At 40.4% G+C, this 19,413-nt stretch overlaps 1 protein-coding gene across 5 annotated transcripts in view; it reads left to right on the top strand.

Moving 5' to 3' along the window:
• LOC122611937 (catenin delta-2-like) overlaps positions 1-18,371 on the top strand; it is a 53,927-nt gene extending 35,556 nt beyond the window's left edge. For 2 of the 5 annotated variants that reach the window (XM_043785380.1, XM_043785390.1), the window contains exons 3-4: positions 8,999-9,555; positions 17,259-18,352. In XM_043785380.1, the coding sequence (XP_043641315.1) occupies positions 8,999-9,555; positions 17,259-18,196 (1,495 nt within the window). In that variant the 3' untranslated portion in view covers positions 18,197-18,352. Of the gene's footprint in view, positions 1-8,998; positions 9,556-17,258 lie in introns of all 5 variants that reach the window. The other 3 variants (XM_043785397.1, XM_043785363.1, XM_043785371.1) reach the window with 3 other exon arrangements.
• The last annotated feature ends 1,042 nt before the right edge of the window (positions 18,372-19,413 follow it).

The following is a 19,413-nucleotide window of genomic DNA, read 5'->3' as shown; positions in this document are numbered from 1 at the left end:
ATGTTTTAAGGGCGTCGTTGTTGTCTATTTCAAAGATAGAGTTGTTGCATAAATCTACTTCGGGAATATCACGAAGTAGATCTGGGTCTGATTGCAATATTTTTTCCGCGATAGGATACTTGTGGCGTTCGTCTTTTTCGATCTGGTGGATCACACGAATGGCACTGTATGGTGCTGATACGATTCCGAAAGTGACTGTTGTGAGACAAAATTCCTTTAATTCCCCATTGGAATCGCGCAACCAAATCCATTGATATTGAAAATCATTTGGATGCATTGCAATGCATCTATACATCTTTTGAATATCAGTCACAAACACGTACCGATAAAAGCGCCAATTGAGAATCACTCCTCCCAAGTCGTTCTGCAAGGCTGGACCCATGCATAATTATCGTTCAGTGACTTTCCATTGAAGCTTCTGCAGGAAGCGTCGAACACTACTCTGAGTTTAATGGTTAGGCTTTCTTCCTTCAGGACTGCATGATGTGGGATTGTGCTGCAGGAGACAAGTAGTTGTCCATTCAGTTCAAAATAATCTTCGATTGCGCGAGTATATTGTTGGTGAAAATCAGGTTTATTCTGAAGTTTCCGTTTCAAGGCGTGGAAGCGATTTAATGCTATATGTCTGGATCGACCTAAAACTTGTGAAGGGTCGAACAATGTTTTGAGAGGCAATCGAACCATGTACTTTCCATGTACAAACATGGGTTTGCACAAAATGTTCTTCGCACCATTGTTCTTCAGGAGTGAGCTGGCGTTCAGTGGGAACTTGATCCAATTTAAAGAACTTCTGCACCATATTGTCGAGATTTGTTACGTTACAGCGAACGGTGACTGTTTGTTACACGGGAGACATCACAGGCCCGAAGACAATCCAACCTAAGGGGGTATTCTGTGCGATTGGGTCCTCGTCCGTGCCTCGTGGAATCTCCGGGAGCATTACACCAATTAATAGGTCTATGCGTCCGCAACGGGTAAAATTGGGGTCAGCGAGCGCTGTATCGACACTTGTTTTTAGAAGAGCCACTGATTCCTGTTATTTCCGCTGACGTAAGACGGCGCGCAAGGCCCAGACTCTGTACAATATTTTCTGTAATGAGCGTTGCTGAGGAGTTGCGTTTCTGTTGGAGCAGCTGAGCCGTAAGCTGCGTTCTGCAGGTTAGATGGAGCAGATGAGCCGTAAGCTGCGGTCTGCAGGTTAGAGGGAGCAGATGAGCCGTAAGCTGCGTTCTGTTGGATGCCCTGCATCGTACGTAAACCGTTGGCAGTTGGTTGTCGCGGTACAGCTCGGTTGGCATGATGGAGTGCTACACTTGGAAAATGTAGCAGCGTGTGATGTCGTTGGCCGCATTGTAAGCAATTGCGAGAGCTGCTGCAATGGCTAAGCGCGTGGGCAGAGCTGAGACAGTTAAGGCATGCCTTGATGCGATCGACGTTCGTCTTACGAACAAATCAGTCCTTGGCGAGAAATTCTGGGCATCGTCTCAAAATATGATTCCCTTGGCAAAGCGTAAACCGTGTGGTTCCAGAGTCGGTGATTACATGAAAACTGTGGTTTCTGTGGGTGGCGCTAAGTGGTCTGTTGGCTGCCCTTGGAAATGATGCCGGTGTCGTGGTGAATCGATTTGAGATTGGCTGAGAGCGACTCTCTAATAATTCAGTGCTGATTAGACGCTCCAGCAAAAGGCTCTAGCATTGAGAAGGTAGGAATCGCGACGGAGCTTCCCATAGAGTGCTCCCATGCTTGCGTTGTAGTTGTAGGGAGTTTTGTGAGTAGGTGGTGCACTAACCAGGAATCAATGTTTATTTTTAAACGACGAAAATCGCTGATACAGACGTTTGCCAGGTTGAAAACTCGCCGCAATCCTTCGGCAACCTCCTTATGAACAGGATCGAGGTCGTAAAGTGAGGACATAGTGTGCATTAATTGGAGTCTAGGATTGTCATAGCGCTTGACGACGAGATCGCAGGCAACAACATATCCATTTTCTGTCATCGCCATTCCAAAATCTCATTCCATCGGAAACGGAATCCGAAACACCAACTTTATCTTCTTTGCCCATGATATGTTGTTAGACTTATCAACGCACATGGAATTACATATATAAGGTTGTCAAATATCTCCCTTCCGCCTTTTTGTCTTTTGAATTTCGCGGCTATGTACAAAGCGCTACAGAGCTCGTATACTATACATAATTTGAAAGGTCTTGACATAACCTACAAAACGACGCTATGCATGATTAGTTTGGATATTGCGTTCAACAGTTATAGACGTGTAAACATGGAGTTCACTAACGCCGAAATTCGCGCTATTTTAAAGTTTTCCTTCGTTAAAGGCAAATCCGCTAGAGAAACGTTCCGTGAGATTAATGGTGTTTTGGGGGATGGTACTCTATCACTTCGAACCGCGGAGGAATGGTTTCGACGATTCAGAGCCGGTGAAAACGAAACCATGGATAAACCAGCCGGCGGAAGACCTGTGACGACAAATACCGATCAAATCATGGAATACATCGAGTTAGACCGGCATGTGGCATCTCGTGACATCGCCCAGGAGATGGGAGTTAGTCACCAAACCATTTTAAACCATCCGCAGAAGGCTGGATACAAAAAAAAGCTTGATGTTTGGGTGCCGCATGATTTGACGCAAAAAAACCTTCTGGACGGAATCAACGCCTGCGATATGCTGCTGAAACGGAACGAACTCGACCCATTCTTGAAGCGGATGGTGACTGGCGACGAAAAATGGATCACATACGACAATATCAAGCGAAAACGGTCGTGGTCGAAGGCCGGTGAATCGTCCCAAACAGTGGCCAAGCCGGGACTGACGGCCAGGAAGGTTTTGCTGTGTGTTTGGTGGGATTGGAAGGGAATCATCCACTATGAGCTGCTCCCATATGGCCAGACGCTTAATTCTACCATCTACTGCGAACAACTGGACTGCTTGAAGCAGGCGATCGACCAGAAGCGTTCAGAATTGGCCAACAGGAAGGGTGTAGTGTTCCACCAGGACAACGCCAGACCACACACTTCGTTGATGACTCGTCAGAAGCTACGGGAGCTCGGATGGGAGGTTTTATCGCATCCACCATATAGCCCGGACATAGCGCCAAGTGATTACCACCTGTTCCTGTCCATGGCGAATGCCCTTGGTGGTGTAAAGTTGAACTCAAAAGAGGCTTGTGAAAAGTGGCTGTCCGAGTTCTTCGCAAATAAGGAGGGGGGCTTCTACGAGGGAGGTATTATGAAGTTGCCGTCTAGATGGAAACAGATTATCGAACAAAACGGCGCATATTTGAACTAAATCCGATCACTGTAACACTTTTTATAAAGCATTGAATAAAGAGCAAAAAAGCGGAAGGGAGATATTTGACAACCTTATATAACCTCACAAGCACTCACCCTTTGGTCCGTTATATGGGCAGAATCTGTCGATAATCCGTGTTCCTTCTGTCCGTCGTTTGCAGAACCGTTGCTCCGTTGTAGAATATGAACGTATCGAAGAGAGGAAGCATAGTGTTGGAGAAAGCTGGGCTTTGTTAATAAATCCACCGAGACCGATTAAATCGCAGCAATTTCCCTCATGGGCCACCAAAATGTGACTGAGCCGTTAAATCGGAAATCAAAGAAAAGCAAATTCCTGCTCTTGGGGACTTGCTGCAGCGATAATGACAAAAATCTAGGTTTAATTCACTATTTAAATACTGATCTTTATTTGCACTGAACAGTGAGGCAAAACAATGGTTGGAGATGTTATTAAGAACGGTTTTAAACGCGACCAGCCAGTATGAAAGTAGATGGTCGCAATCGCGTGATGTCCAAATTCAGATTAACTGTTCAAAGTTAATATTCTCGAGTCTTCTTCAGAGGTGGTCAAATGCAGATCGATTGCACCCACTGTTAACTGCATCGGGTAAAGGGTAGAGTGTACTTCAAAAACGCCTTTACACTACATAATTGACAAGCTTCTAAAAAAGCAACAAAGTAATCATAGTAGGACTATTTTCTCTTGTTGAGAATGTCGCATATTGCTCTTCTTTGCTTTCTGAATCCCAAACGAAATACTTATGTTTACGTGCTTGTTTTAGATTAATGGCAGTTGGTAACGGCAGTTTCTGGCTTTGGACACATTATAAATTTGGTGATGTTCTCGGGGAGGTTCAGACTGAGATTCGGTGTCTTATACTTCAGGATTATGCGCATTTGGTAGCCTTCCGGTGAAGCGGTCTGTGATGGTTTATATTTTGTGCACTTCATTATTTGCGAACTTAATTGCCTGCCGGTTGATATTTATTTTGTCATACATATTTTCTGCGATGTTGATTATCATATCGTTTACCCAATCGATTTTTGAACCATTATACAAAAATGCATGACCATGCTTTAATTTCTCACTGTCGAACAATTTCCATCGTTCGGGTTTAGTGGCGTATCTTTTTAGCTTTTGTTTTTTAACCCGCTCAAAGTTCTTACACCAGGGAAAGCTATATCAATTGAAAGGTTGCCTATGCCATTAATTATGTATTGAATTAAAACAACTTCACAACATCTCCACGAATTGGCAAATCAGTATGCAAAAAAGCATTCCTCATTTTTTCCTTTGCTTTCCGTTTTCTATTATCCACGGATTTTTTTGAGACAAATATCGAATTAGCAGCATTGCCATTTTCCTATTTTGATATTTTTTCATTTTTCTATTAGACTTGTAAATTTCTATCGATTTGCCAAACAACTTTTTGCCACGCCCACTATAACGCCCACAAACCGCCCAAAACTGCCAAGCCCACACTTTTGGAAAATGTTTTGATATTTTTTCATTTTTCTATTAGACTTGTAAATTTCTATCGATTTGCCAAAAAACTTTTTGCCACGCCCACTAACGCCTACAGCCGCCAAAAACTGTCAGTGTTAAAGACTATCTTTTGCACTTCCACTAGCTGAGTAACGGGTATCAGATAGTCGGAGAACTCGACTATAGCGTTCTCTCTTTATTATACCCGTTACTCGTAGAGTAAAAGGGTATACTAGATTCGTTGAAAAGTATGTAACAGGCAGAAGGAAGCGTTTCCGACCATATAAAGTATATATATTCTTGATCAGGATCAATAGCCGAGACGATCTGGCCATGTCCGTCTGTCTGTCCGTCCGTATGAACGTCGAGATCTCAGGAACTACAAAAGCTAGAAAGTTGAGATTAAGCATACAGACTCCAGGGACATAGACGCAGCGCAAGTTTGTCGATTCATGTTGCCACGCCCACTCTAACGCCCACAAACCGCCTAAAACTGCCACGTCCACACTTTTGAAAAAGGTTTTGATATTTTTTCATTTTTGTATTAGTCTTGTAAATTTCTATCGATTTGCCAAAAAACTTTTTGCCACGCCCACTCTAACGCCCACAAACCGCCCAAAACTGCCACGCCCACACTTTTCAAAAATGTTTTGATATTTTTTCATTTTTGTATTAGTCTTGTAAATTTCTATCGATTTGCCAAAAAACTTTTTGCCACGCCCACTCTATGGCCCACAAAACCGCCAAAAACTGTATGTGTTGAAGACTCTCCTTCGCACTTCGAATAGCTGAGTAACGGGTATCAGATAGTCGGGGAACTCGACTATAGCGTTCTCTCTTGTTTTTTTTATTAATTCTAATATTTTACTCAATTAGTTTATTTCTAATACTAGCTTGCCGTAGCCTGGCGACCGATATGCCTCAAACATGTTTATGCTGGCTATCTCTTCATTAGGGGACTGGGATACAGCTAATTGAAAGGCTCGTCGCGGGTTAAGGCAACCATTCTGATTTAATTTATCGTTTTTTTTAAATTCCATTTAAAATACTCTCCAAACCTCTAAAAAACAAAGGTTATTACTACGTTGTTTCTTAAAATTGCAAAAATAACATAATTTATACTAATTGAAAAAATTAAACCTCATTAATTTCTTCAAGCAAACTTTTTTATATTTTTTTTTAATCTTTATATGGAAATGTTTATTTATAGGAAAAGCGTACCACTACCACCTAGGCAGCTTAATCTAATGAGAAATTTTACCTATACAATTATCTACAGCTATTTACATATTTATATAGATTTAAATTATGTTGGAGCTATAGATAACATGAAAAACACCAAAGGGATCTTTGGTTATACATGTGAGGGTGGTGACGATTGAGTCTTCATCGTATTTTTAATCAGGGATCTGCAATTCGCAGTGCCGTGCTGCCCAGTCGTCTGGCTAGGCTTGGATAGCATAAAATAGGCCAGGCGTTAATATGCACTTATAGATCCTAACATTATTTTTACGGACAGCTTGTTTCTTGGTGTTTCAGCCAGGATAATTTTGCAATCTTGGACTTGAATGCTTGCTGTACTAAGGTGTTTGTAATGGGTCTTTTGCTCTAAAACTGTTAAGACTGCAGTGTCGTAAGCATATTGTTTAGCTATTGAGCTTTTTCAATAGCTGTTGCGAGAAATATGTAGCCGAAGAAAGTTTTGTCTTTTGTCCGATACAGTTTATTTTGTTAATTATACTGGCAGCTAGGGCCGACCAAGAGCTATAACGAATGCACAAGTTAAGTCTTTGCCGAAAAACGAAGAAGTGACATTGGCGGGACAGACAGCCGAATGCTGCGCCCAAGCTTAATGTAGGTAGATAACGAAGAGGATAGAAGATAGAGACGAAGGAATGAGCGCCGTACAGATAAATTCATGCGAGAATAGCGGTTTGCACTATGGGCATCGCAACTGCTACCACTGACTACTTCGGTTTACAATATTACGAGTATAAGATTAGTCTACTGCACAGTTTTGGGGGCTGCATGACCCAACACATATGTTGCATCGTTTTGATTACAATGTTGGCCCCAGAACACTTCCTTGAGGAACGCCTTCCTCAATGCATTTTAGAGAAGACTTGCATGCATCGGCTGTCACCCAAAATGTGCGTTCTTCCATGAAACAAGTTGAAACAGGTGGGGTGAGGAGTTTCTTGACTTTGTGCAGGAGCCCAGGGTGCCACACTCTATCGAATGCTTGCTGGACGTCCAAGATGCGGCGACCGTGTACTCTTTTCTTTCCATCGCCTCTCAAGTAAATTTAACCACTCTATGCAGTTATTCTAGTGTGCCATGCTAGATCCGGAAACCCAATTGGAATCAACAAGTTCATAATTTTTCCAATGGACTGAAGGTGGCTAATTGGTCTATAGGAGTCCACCTCAGCAGTTGGTCGTTTTCCTTGCTTCAGTATCAAGATTATGTTGGCTACACTGTAAAAAATATTAAAATCATCGACCCAGACATGTCAGGGACACAAATAAATTCTATACCACACTGAACAAATAGTCGTCATACTTCTTTATTCTTTTCGTTAAAGAGCTGGGGGTTCTTGACCATACGTTTAAGTTTCTGAATTTAAGCTAGAACTGCAATTGTGAGCAGTGTAGAAGAGCAAGTGTCCGTGAAATTAAATAAATAAACGACAAGAAAAATTGAACAAAATGTATGACGGTCCGTCCTGATACAAAAACAATGCATATTCTACAGCCGGTAAGTTCGAAAATTTATACAACATTATAACTAATATATCGAAAAACTATGTAACTGTTTTGATATGTTACAAATGTGCAAGAATAAAAGACTAAATTGAAAAAAAACAGAATTAGAAAGAAAAAAACTAAATATTTAGAAGAATATAGTTATATTACACAATTTGTTTTAAGTTAAACCCGTTTTAACTAATTTCAGTAACCTTAGAATCGGACCTCCATGGAACCTAATAGCAAACTTAACATGTAACTCTTGTTCCTTGATAAACTATGTAGTCTGGATTCTATGTGGTCTTGATTCCCCATTTTTGGTGACATTTCATGCAAAAAACTAAATGAAAAAACGCACTGCCAAAAGTTAGTAAAGTAAATAGATGTGGTTTCCTGAAAAGTAAATGATGAATTAAAGTAAACAATCACCCATATTAAAAACAAAAAAAGGTAGATTTTGTAAAAAAAAAAAATTGATCTAAGATTTTTATAAAACATTTCCGGACTGTTCCATCCGATTTTATGCAAGAGTAACTAGTATAATACAAATCTAGAAAAAGCGGGAAAGTCAATATCATCGACTTAATAGATACCCATTACTAAGCGAGTTTTAATGCTAGGAAGAAATTCACAAATTGTTTTTGGCATGTTGATGGATAAAACAAGAGAGAACGCGATAGTGGAGTTTGCCGATCAAGATTACTGGCCTAGTCGATCTGGCCATGTCCGTCTGCCACGCCATCATTTTTGAAAAATGTTCTGTTTTATTTCTTGCCGATTTCTAACGGTATGCCAAATATTTGTATTTTTCTTTCCAATTTCTATCGAAATGCTCAAAAGAATGTTCAGCTTCCTCGTTCGCACACCAATTAGCTGAATAGCAGGTATTTGATAGTCGAAGAACTCGCCTATAGCGTTCTCTCTCGTTTGCTATGTGGTTTTTAGGCCACAATACAGCACACAACAACAACAAAGTTATTCGGAAATATAGCAGCTATCGGGGAAGAGAAAGCAGAAATGACGGACGCAGACCCCCATTCACCTCTCATGAAATACGGAAATGGCCCAAAAGAATCAGGATGGTTCCGGTTCAAATATACATTTTTATACCCATTACTCGTAAAGTAAAAGGGTATACTAGATTTGTTATTCCGACCATATAAAGCACTTTTGAAAAATGTTGATATTTTTTCATTTTTTTATGAGTCTTGTAAATTTCTATCGATTTTCAAAGAAAATTTTTATAACGCCCACTGTAACTTCCACAAACCGCCCAATTTTTTGAAAAATTTAAACTTGGCGGTAAATATTTATTTAATTCACAGTAAGCAGAAGAACAAATATTGTCGAAATCATATTAATAAATTAAGATTTAAGTGATCTTATAATGTTATAAAGCTAAATGTATACATTTAGATATTTCTCGGGAGTTAAGCTCTTTTTTGTTTTATTTCAGGAATGCCTGCGGAGCTTTACGAAATTTATCTTACGGAAGACAAAATGATGAAAACAAACGTGGAATAAAGAACGCGGGTGGAATAGCAGCTTTGGTTCATCTTCTATGTCGGTCTCAAGAAACAGAAGTAAAAGAATTGGTGACTGGAGTATTGTGGAATATGTCCTCCTGTGAAGACTTGAAACGGTCAATTATTGATGAAGCGCTTGTTGCTGTAGTTTGCAGCGTTATTAAGCCTCATTCTGGTTGGGATGCAGTGTGTTGTGGAGAAACATGCTTTTCTACAGTATTTCGAAACGCTTCTGGAGTTTTACGAAATGTTAGTTCTGCTGGAGAACATGCAAGAGGATGTCTTCGTAATTGCGAACACTTGGTTGAATGCCTTCTTTATGTTGTGCGAACATCAATTGAGAAAAATAATATTGGAAATAAAACTGTAGAAAATTGCGTATGTATACTTCGAAATCTTTCATACCGATGTCAAGAAGTGGATGATCCCAATTACGACAAACATCCTTTTATAACACCAGAAAGAGTAATTCCAACCTCATCCAAAGGTAAATAATAAAAAATTATTTATTTTGGTTTTTGTTTACCGCCTGTTACTCATGAACGGGTTATTATTAAGAATCGCATTTGTGGAAAAATTGTTTTTCCTGGTTATACCCGTTACTCGTGGAGTAAAAGGGTATACTAAAATCGATCTGGCCATGTCCGTCGGTCCGTCCGTATCAACGTTGAGATCTCAGGAACTATAAAAGCTAGAAGGTGGAGATTAAGCATACAGATTCTAGAGACATAGACGCAGCAACAGTTTGTTGACTCATGTTGCCACGCCCACTCTAACGCCCAGAAACCGCACTTAACTGCCACGCCCACACTTTTGAAAAATGTGATATTTTTTCATTATACCCGTTACTCGTAGCGTAAAAGGGTATACTAGATTCGTTGAAAAGTATGTAACAGGCAGAAGGAAGCGTTTCCGACCATATAAAGTATATATATTCTTAATCAGGATCAATAGCCGAGTCGATATGACCATGTCCGTCCGTTGAGATCTCAGGAACTACAAAAGCTAGAAAGTTGAGATTAAGTATGCAGACTCCAGAGACATAGACGCAGCGCAAGATTGTCATTTCATGTTGCCACACCCACTACAATGCCCACAAACCGCCTCTTGTAAATTTCTATAGATTTGCAGAAAAACTTTTTGCCACGCCCACAAATAGACCAAAACTGCCACATCCACACTTTTGTTAAATGTTTTCATATTTTTTCATTTTCTTATTAGTATTGTAAATTTCTATCGATCTGCAGAAAATCTTTTTGCACCGCCCACTCGAACGCCCACAAACCGCCAAAAACTGTCAGTGTGGAAATTTCTCCTTTGCACTTATATCACCTGAGTAACGGGTATCAGAGAACTCGCGTTCTCTCTTGTTATACCCGTTACTCGTAGAGTAAAAGGGTATACTAGATTCGTTGAAAAGTATGTAACAGGCAGAAGGAAGCGTTTCCGACCATATAAAGTATATATGTATATTCTTGATCAGGATTGTAATGACCCGCTTACTAAGAGTAACACGCGTTATGATTTATAGATAATATATATATATATATATTCAGTTCGTTTATTCCGATCTATGGTATTCGCACATCCACGCTGCTTGGCAGTCCGCTCAGGAGTAATAATAATCACTCAGACACTAGGCCATCGGTAGCGTCTCTCCCGTCGCTGCTCTCCCGATGCTTGGTTGTTGGCAACGCCGGTCGCCACATCCCTCCTTTATTAACAAGTTTTAGCTTTAATGGCGGCAGGGGGGGCTGGATCCCGAGGCTTCCTTCTGTGGCCCGGGGGACTGCGTTCTCCGGGGGAGGGGTTGATTCCGGGAAGCTGTCATCTGGTTGCGGCGTTGGGCAGGGGGGTGGGTACGTTTGGCTAGCTGGGACTTTCTTAAGATGTGAGGCATTTTTTTGTTAGTTTTCTACCACCCCCTTCGATCACCACAATATTATTGTGTCGTTCTAAAACCGTAAATTCCGTCTTGTCGAAGTTTGATGTAAGTTTGTTTGGGAACACTACGTTTTTCAAAAACACCTTGTCGCCCACTCCTATATCGACTTCTGTCACGGATGACTCTGTTGAACATCAGCTTTGTGGGCGCAGACCCTTTTGTTCCATGTGGGGTTACGTTGTACATAAGAACGAATTTTTGGATTTCCTCTTTGTAGTTTTTCCCATTTGCGTATGCTATTTTTAAGCGTTTTAGAAGGGCTCTGTTCATGTTTTCAACTTCCCCGTTTGCTTGCGGCCAATACGGTGGGGTTCGAACTTGTTTGATGCCGCACGCTTTGCAGTAGTTAGAAAACTCCTCGCTAACATATTGGCGTCCATTATCCGTTCGTAGGTGCTCAGGATATCCCAGTCTACAGAAGATCTCTTTAATTGCCTCTACCAGGGTAGTTGAAGATATGGTTTTAAGAAACTTATGCTCCATATATCGTGAGAAATAGTCAATGAAGACTAGAACAAATTCATTGGTGGGAAGCGGACCTAGTAAATCCGACGCTACCCAAATCCAAGGGCCAGTGGGAAAAGGATTCCTGTCCATAGGGGGTGGCCTGATGTCTTATGATACCAGGCAACAATCTCTGCAAGCTTTGACAAACTTTTCTGCCTCTCTGTCTATTTGTGGCCACCATACTTTGGATCGCAGGCGGCGTTTCATTGCTGTCTCGCCGGGATGTCCTTCGTGGGCTAACTCCAGTATTTTTACTCTCAGAGATGTTGGCACGACTAGGCGGTTTCCCCTCAAAAGGAGCGAGCCAACCGCTGAAAGCTCATACCGAAACGGGTAGAAGCCCACTGAACTATCGGGCTTCCAGGAGTCGTTCTCCAGGCAACTGATTGCATCCATAATCTCTTCATCCCTCTTGGAAGACTCTGCTATTTCATGAATTGTCATAGATCTTGGGATAGAGCTCTGTACGACGCGAAGGATGCTGTATTCCGTCTTGTGGTCGATTGGTTCTACCGGCGGTAGTTGACAGAGTCGAGACAACGCATCTGATATGTTTTCTCTTCCGGATTTATAGATAACGGTGAACGTATATGCCTGGAGCCGCAGCAGCCACCTTTCAATGCGAGCTGGGGGCTTGGATGTTGGTTTGAAAATGGCTTCCAAGGGCTTGTGATCAGTTACGAGTTCGAAGTGCAGGCCTGCCAGATAGTAGTAAAATTTCTCCACTGCCCAAACCAGCGCTAGGCTCTCTTTTTCCGTTTGGGAGTAGCGTTTCTCCACCTCCGACAGGGCCTTGCTAGCAAAGGTAATTATTAAAGGTTCGTTGTCGACTTTGTATTGCAATAACACAGCCCCAAGGGCAACCGGGCTGGCGTCCGCAATCACCCGTGTTCGATGCCTTGGATTGAAATATGATAATTTGGGTACCTTGGATAGGAGATTCTTTAGGTTACTGAAAGCATTTTTCTCGGCTTCGCCCCAGGTGAATTTGCTTTCAGTTTTCAGCAGTTTTCTTAGAGGATCTGTGTGACTTGCAAGGTCCGGAATGAACTTCCGACGTAGGTCACCAAACCGAGGAAGCTCCGCGTTTCTTCTTTGTTCTTTGGGTCTCTGAAAGATCGGATGACGTCAATTTTCTCAGGGTCGACTTCTATTCCCTTGTCGGATAAAATATGTCCGAGGAATTTTAGTTTGCTTGTCTTCCAGATGCACTTTTCTTTATTCAGTAGGACATTATTTTCCTGGAAGATCTGGCATACTTCTTTTACGGCGCTGTCGATTTCGAGGTCAGTTGCTCCAAAGATGATGATATCATCGATGAAGTTCATGGCGTTAGGTACCGCAGATAGCATCTGCTCGAGAAGGCGTTGAAAAATTTCGGGAGCAGAATTTACTTCAAACATCAAACGCTTATAGCGGAAAAGTCCCCTTGGAGTTATGAACGTTGTTATTTCCCGGCTCGATTCATCAAGGGCCAGTTGGTGATAGGCGTCCTTGAGGTCTAGGCGTGCGAAGAATTTAGCCTCTTTGAGTCTGGTCATAAAGCAGTCGAAAGTTGGTAATGGGTAGTTTTCCCGTAGGATTGCTTTGTTTGCCAGTCGCATGTCGACACATAAGCGGATGTCCCCGTTCTCCTTAAACGCAAGCACGATGGGAGATATCCAAGCACTCGGGCCCGTGACTGGTTCAATTATATCTCGACTCAGGGCTTCATCCAGTTTTTTCATGACTTTGTCCTCGAGCGCTGCCGGGATTCGTCTCACTGGTTGTTGAACGGGTTTCACATCATAATCTATGGAAAGGCTTACTTCAATGTTTTTCCATTTTGGAAAAGGCTCCATTTCCTCAATACGGTTAATGTTTCTTCCCAGTCGGAGGACTTTTAATTCTATAGCCGTGTCTCGGCCAAGCAGAGATTGTTCTCCATTTTCAATCACGTAAAATGAGGCAATCTCTTCGGTACCCGGCTCAACGGAAATAGGGGCCTCGAAAATATACATTACTCGTAGTAATTTATTAGAGGCATAGGCTCGGAATTGCTTTTCTGTATGAGTTCTTACGTCAAAGACTGTGGCTTTTCTCTTCACTAGCAGAGACCAGTCCGCGTGGCTGATAAGGTTAAACTTGCACCCCGAGTCAATAATCAAAGAAATTTCACGGCCTCCCACTCGGCATCGTATGAACTCCTCTTCATCTTCGCTTGACACTTTAAAGCAATGTGTTTCGCCCTTTTTGAATTTGGAGCTGGTGGCCTCCTCTTCGACAGAGCGAATATACGTGCGGGGCCTTTTCAGGTTATTCCTTTGGTTCTTAAGGAATCGGTCGTTCAAGTTAGTTCGGCACTTCCTGGCAAAGTGTCCAGGCTTCGAGCATTTATTGCAAGTCACATTTCTTGCCGGACATGATGGGTCGTTGTGTGTGTTCGAATTTTCCACATCTGGGGCACTCCCCACTCTGTTTAAAACCACGATGTGTAATTTTACAGATGGGTTCCGCAATTGGTCTTGATGTCATTTCTTTTGATTCTTTGTTGATCTGCTCCTCAACCTGACATGCTTCGATCACTTCCTCTAGTGAATGCTCCTTTCCCAGAAGTCTTTTCTTGAGGTCTAGAGGTGCCCACACATCTATGATTTTATCCTTTAGACATATATCCTCAATCTCCGCTTTTGAGGATCCGAATGCACATCGTTGCATTTGTTGGCGGAGTCGCAACATGAAATCACCAAAGCTTTCTGTGTCCAACGGTGTCAGGCCTCTGAATAGATGTCTTTCAAACGTTGAGTTTTGCTTCGGTGAAAAGTGTTTAGGAAACGGAGTCTATTATATATTTTTCAGGACAAGAAATCCCTCACAAGAACTATAATTGAAAATAGACTAAGCTGAAATAATTCCGTAGTCGATCCTGGCTCAGGGTCGCACACCAATATTTCATACAGTATTATTATACTCCTTACTCGTAGGTTAAAAAGGGAATATTAGATTCGTTGAAAAGTATGTAACAGGCAGAAGGAAGCGTTTCCGACCATATAAAGTATATATATTCTTGATCAGGATCAATAGCCGAGTCGATTTGGCCATGTCCGTCTGTCCGTCCGTCTGTCTGTCCGTCCGTATGAACGTCGAGATCTCAGGAACTACAAAAGCTAGAAAGTTGAGACTAAGCATACAGACTCCAGAGACATAGACGCAGCGCAAGTTTGTCGATTCATGTTGCCACGCCCAATCTAACGCCCACAAACCGCCCAAAACTGCCACGCCCACACTTTTAAAAAATGTGATATTTTTTCATTTTTGTATTAGTCTTGTAAATTTTTATCGATTTTTTCATTTTTGTATTAGTCTTCTAAATTTCTATCGATTTGCTAAAAAAACTTTTTGCCACGCCCACTCTAACGCCCACAAACTGCCAAACTGCCAGTGCTGAAGACTCTCCTTCGCATTTCCACTAGCTGAGTAACGGGTATCAGATAGTCGGGGAACTCGACTATAGCGTTCTCTATTGTTTTTTTATTAGTATTGTAAATTTCTATCGATATGCCAAAACTCTTTTTGCCACGGCCATCCTTACGCCTACGAACCGCCCAAAACTGCCGCGCCCACACTTTTGAACAATTTTTTTTTAGTCTTGTAAATTTTTATCGATTTGCCAAAAAAACAGTTTTACTAGACTTTATATTTATAGACTTTTATATTTATACCCCTAAAAAGCGGTAAAACGAGTTCAGTTAGAAGATTCCAACACAATAAAATATACATATATTTCAAATCAGTATTAACGGCCGAGTCGATATCCATGTCCGTCTATCGGTCCGCTTCTTTGCAAAACATTCCCTACCTTTTACAGCAATATGCATGAAACCTTTGGAAAAGTCGTATCTTTAATGCAGGAAGTCGGCCATAATATGGACTTGTTACTTATCGGATAAGTTCAACAAAAATTATATCGATATTGTGACTCACAAACGTTACTTTCGCTGCTCGAACTGGGAACACCATGAAGAGGTTGTAAACCAATACATAGGTTTGAGACCATCGACTCATCTGGTTCCAGGTGCTGATGCTGCGAGCAGTGACACGCCTGTCAGTAGTTGCCTGAAGGCGGCTCTTGAGCCCTTCGAGATCAGACTAAAAAATTATCGCCACCAATAGCAAAAACGCGGTAAATGGTAAAATATTTTCTGAGTTAAGTTTAGTTGGGACATACCGCCACATAGCCTCATAAATTTCGGTCAAATGGGACTTTTAATATGTGTTTTATTTTGCGATAGGTCTGCGGAAAGAAGAGTGGCACTGAACTCAGACCTTGGATGCGTTTAATTTTTGAGCTTCTCTACTTTAGATTTTGAAGTCAGCAATGGCAGCTTTTTACTTTTTTTCTTTTCCTACGGATATAAACGCTTTCCATGGAATTGGTATGTGCAAACCGTGGAATTGATATGTCCCCCAATTCTTAAACATATTCCAAGCTGTTTCCAAATGTCTAGAAATCCTAATTCAACTTCTTTAACCATAGATCCTGCAATAGAATTTTATTGATTTAAATGTAACCTTAGATGTGGTGACATCGGGGGATTTAAGGGGGAAACTAGCTTTAGACACTTAAAAAATAATTTTTTTGGTTTTAATAGATTTAAAGCAAATTCTCGAAACTTTAAATGGGATTTTCTCGACTTTCAAAATTGTGAAAATAATAATATTACAAATAGTGGAGCGATTTCCTCTCCAGCATTAATTTTAAAGAACGTAAGAAATAGTTTTATATGGTCTACAGCTTTTAAAAAACAAATCATTTGTATACCCTTTTCGACTGCAAAATCCTGTTTTACAGGGTTAATTTTCGAATTTCGACAACATTTAAGTTCCTCGTCGATAAAAAAAAAATGTTTGGTTTGTTTAATTTAGACTGTTTTAGTCTTTTAGTGGCCAGTATAGCTTACACAATCTACGATGTCAGATCTTCTACAAGATCTTTGAAATTTGAAATTTGTTAAATTTCAATTTTCACTTGTGTCTTTAAATAAATATTATATGGAATTAAAAAGAACTCCCTTCTTTTTCCTAAAAATGTACTGCAAAATAGACATTTTTTAGCTCAAACCGTAGCTCAAACCTAAAAAATACATTTGTGAATTTAAGCTCCCTTGGTTTGCCGAACTTGGGACTCTTCAGACTTAATAGATCCGAGCTCCTCTTAGCATGCATCACCACAATATATTATCACAGTAAATGTCTGATCCAATAACTTCAGTAGTTCTAGGTAATGATAGTTTATAAGCGAGTTATTCCGGTTACATATGCCCATCTGCTTAATTTTTCATTACTTGCAATATATTTTCCTATTATTTTATTACTTTAGGAAAAGGAATGGTTAATAAGGCAAACAGATTTAAAAAGCTAAATTCCATCCATAGCTTATAAACCCCTTAACCTAGTTAACCGTTTTACAACTATACTTGCTATACTGATTTTTTCTAACTTTTTTGTACTTTTTATATCTTGTAGCCAGCAGAATGAGTAAATTTTAATATATTTGTATTATCGAAAGCAAAACAATCTTTCGTCCCAAAACCTGATATAAGCCCTTTATATTTCAAAGGAATTTTTTATTAGTGCCTTACGTAAAATTTTGACAAAAAGAATTTTAAAAAAATTAATGAAGATACAATTTTAAAATTATACTCTTTAATTTCAAATTTTGCAAATATATAATTTTATAATTATTTCCTTTTTTTCAGGAGACAATTTGGGCTGTTTTGGAACAAATAAAAAAAAAAAAGAAGCTAATAATTCCGATACTCTCAACGAATATAATATTTCGGCTGAATATTCTAAAAGTTTTGTAACATATAACAAATTAAACAAGGGATACGAGCAATTATGGCAACCTGAAGTAGTTCAATACTATTTGTCATTGTTGCAAAGTTGTTCTAATCCGGAAACACTTGAAGCCGCTGCTGGAGCAATTCAAAATTTGTCTGCATGTTATTGGCAACCTAGTATTGATATTCGCGCAACAGTGCGTAAGGAAAAAGGTCTACCGATACTTGTTGAGCTTCTAAGAATGGAAGTGGATCGCGTAGTTTGTGCAGTCGCTACAGCACTACGCAATTTGGCTATAGATCAACGCAACAAAGAACTAATTGGAAAGTACGCAATGCGTGACTTAGTCCAAAAACTTCCATCTGGAAATGTACAACATGACCAAAATACATCAGATGATACAATCACAGCTGTATTAGCAACAATTAATGAGGTTATAAAAAAAAATCCGGAGTTTTCCCGTTCCTTGTTGGATTCAGGTGGGATAGATAGACTTATGAACATAACAAAACGGAAAGAAAAATATACCTCTTGTGTGTTGAAATTTGCAAGTCAAGTTTTATACACCATGTGGCAACATAATGATTTGCGAGACGTTTATAAAAAAAATGGATGGAAAGAGCAAGATTTTGTTAGTAAACATTATACTGCACATAATACTCCACCAAGTTCACCAAATAACGTAAACAATACACTAAATAGACCGATGGCTTCACAGGGACGTACTCGCTATGAGGACAGAACCATTCAGCGTGGAACAAGCACATTATATAGTGCTAACGATTCCAGCGGTGCCGTTATGTCTAGTAATGAATCTGCAATGCTTTCAGACATGGTTAGAAAACAACTATAAAATTGGTTGTATTTTCATTATTAAAGTAATTAAAAATACATAAATAAATTCAAAGTTTAAATTATATTTACTTATATTCCTTTAGCAAAAGTGTTTTTGCTGTATTTACTCAACTTAATTGTAAAATATCATATTAAATACATATTTAGAACACTAATCAGATAATTTAATAAATAAAATAAGAATATCCAAGTTTTATTAATACAAATTGTTTTATTAAAATTTTAAGTGCCACTAAACCACTTACCTACTGGGTTGGTAAAGGTGGGTTATTCAAAGAAAACACATATATTTATATTCGGTACTTGTAGTTTCTCCTTCAATTTAATTTCAAAATTTGTAATAATCGATAAAACTTTAATTGTATTGATCATATTTTCTTTTCTGAGGTATATCGGAGGTAGGCAGTTTTGTTCCCTCGGAATCTCCGACTCAGTCGACCGGGCTCACTCGGGTCCTTGCTAGGATTGGGACCGCCTGGGCCCTGCTTTGTCTAATTGGATCTCAGCTACCTGTGTCTCAGTTCGGAGATTCCTTGTCTCGACGTAGCGACCATGCTACTTGCTGACTCTCACGGCTGAAGTTTCTTTTCTCATTTCGTTGATTCGCGTTGTTCACTTGTATTCTCGGTCTCCTTGACTGTCCAGCGTTTAGCGTTCAGTATGCTTATCTAGGCCTTCTTTAACCGTTATTCCTTGATGTCTCCAGTCTCCGGATCCACTGTTTTACCGTTAGCCTGGCCCGAAGTACAGCGTGGTACCGTTGCTTAATCTGGCACGCAGACGCTTACTGTTCTACAGCTGTCCTGCTGGGCAGAATTAGAAGCAGCTTATTCAGATATACCAGGTCCAAGCATAAACCTGAACCTCATTGCATTTCTAAGCATGCAGGAAATGCAGCAGGAAGGTCAACAAGAGAGTCATGAAGGGAGATAAGGCTAAGTCCAGAAAGACCCAGGCCCAGCCAAACGGATTACGCGACCCGAAATCGCAAAACAAGTCAGGGAATGGTCTTTCCGCTTTGACGGAGGAGATATTACGAATTCCTGGAGCAGATGGAGTGGTCCGCAAACACGTAGGGCTTGGAGGTAAACATGATTCCCCGAGAAATTCCGGAATGGATGCTGGGGAAAGCTCTAAAATGGTTAATTTTTAATAGCAGACAGTGGAGAACTTGGGCCGAATTCGTGGAGACTTTCTATGCATACTTCCTGCCAA

Source organism: Drosophila teissieri, chromosome 2L (genome assembly GCF_016746235.2).
Source record: "Drosophila teissieri strain GT53w chromosome 2L, Prin_Dtei_1.1, whole genome shotgun sequence".
Classification (NCBI taxonomy): domain Eukaryota; kingdom Metazoa; phylum Arthropoda; class Insecta; order Diptera; family Drosophilidae; genus Drosophila; species Drosophila teissieri.
Note: the sequence above shows the minus strand (reverse complement) of the source record. Positions and strands in the feature narration are given on the sequence as shown.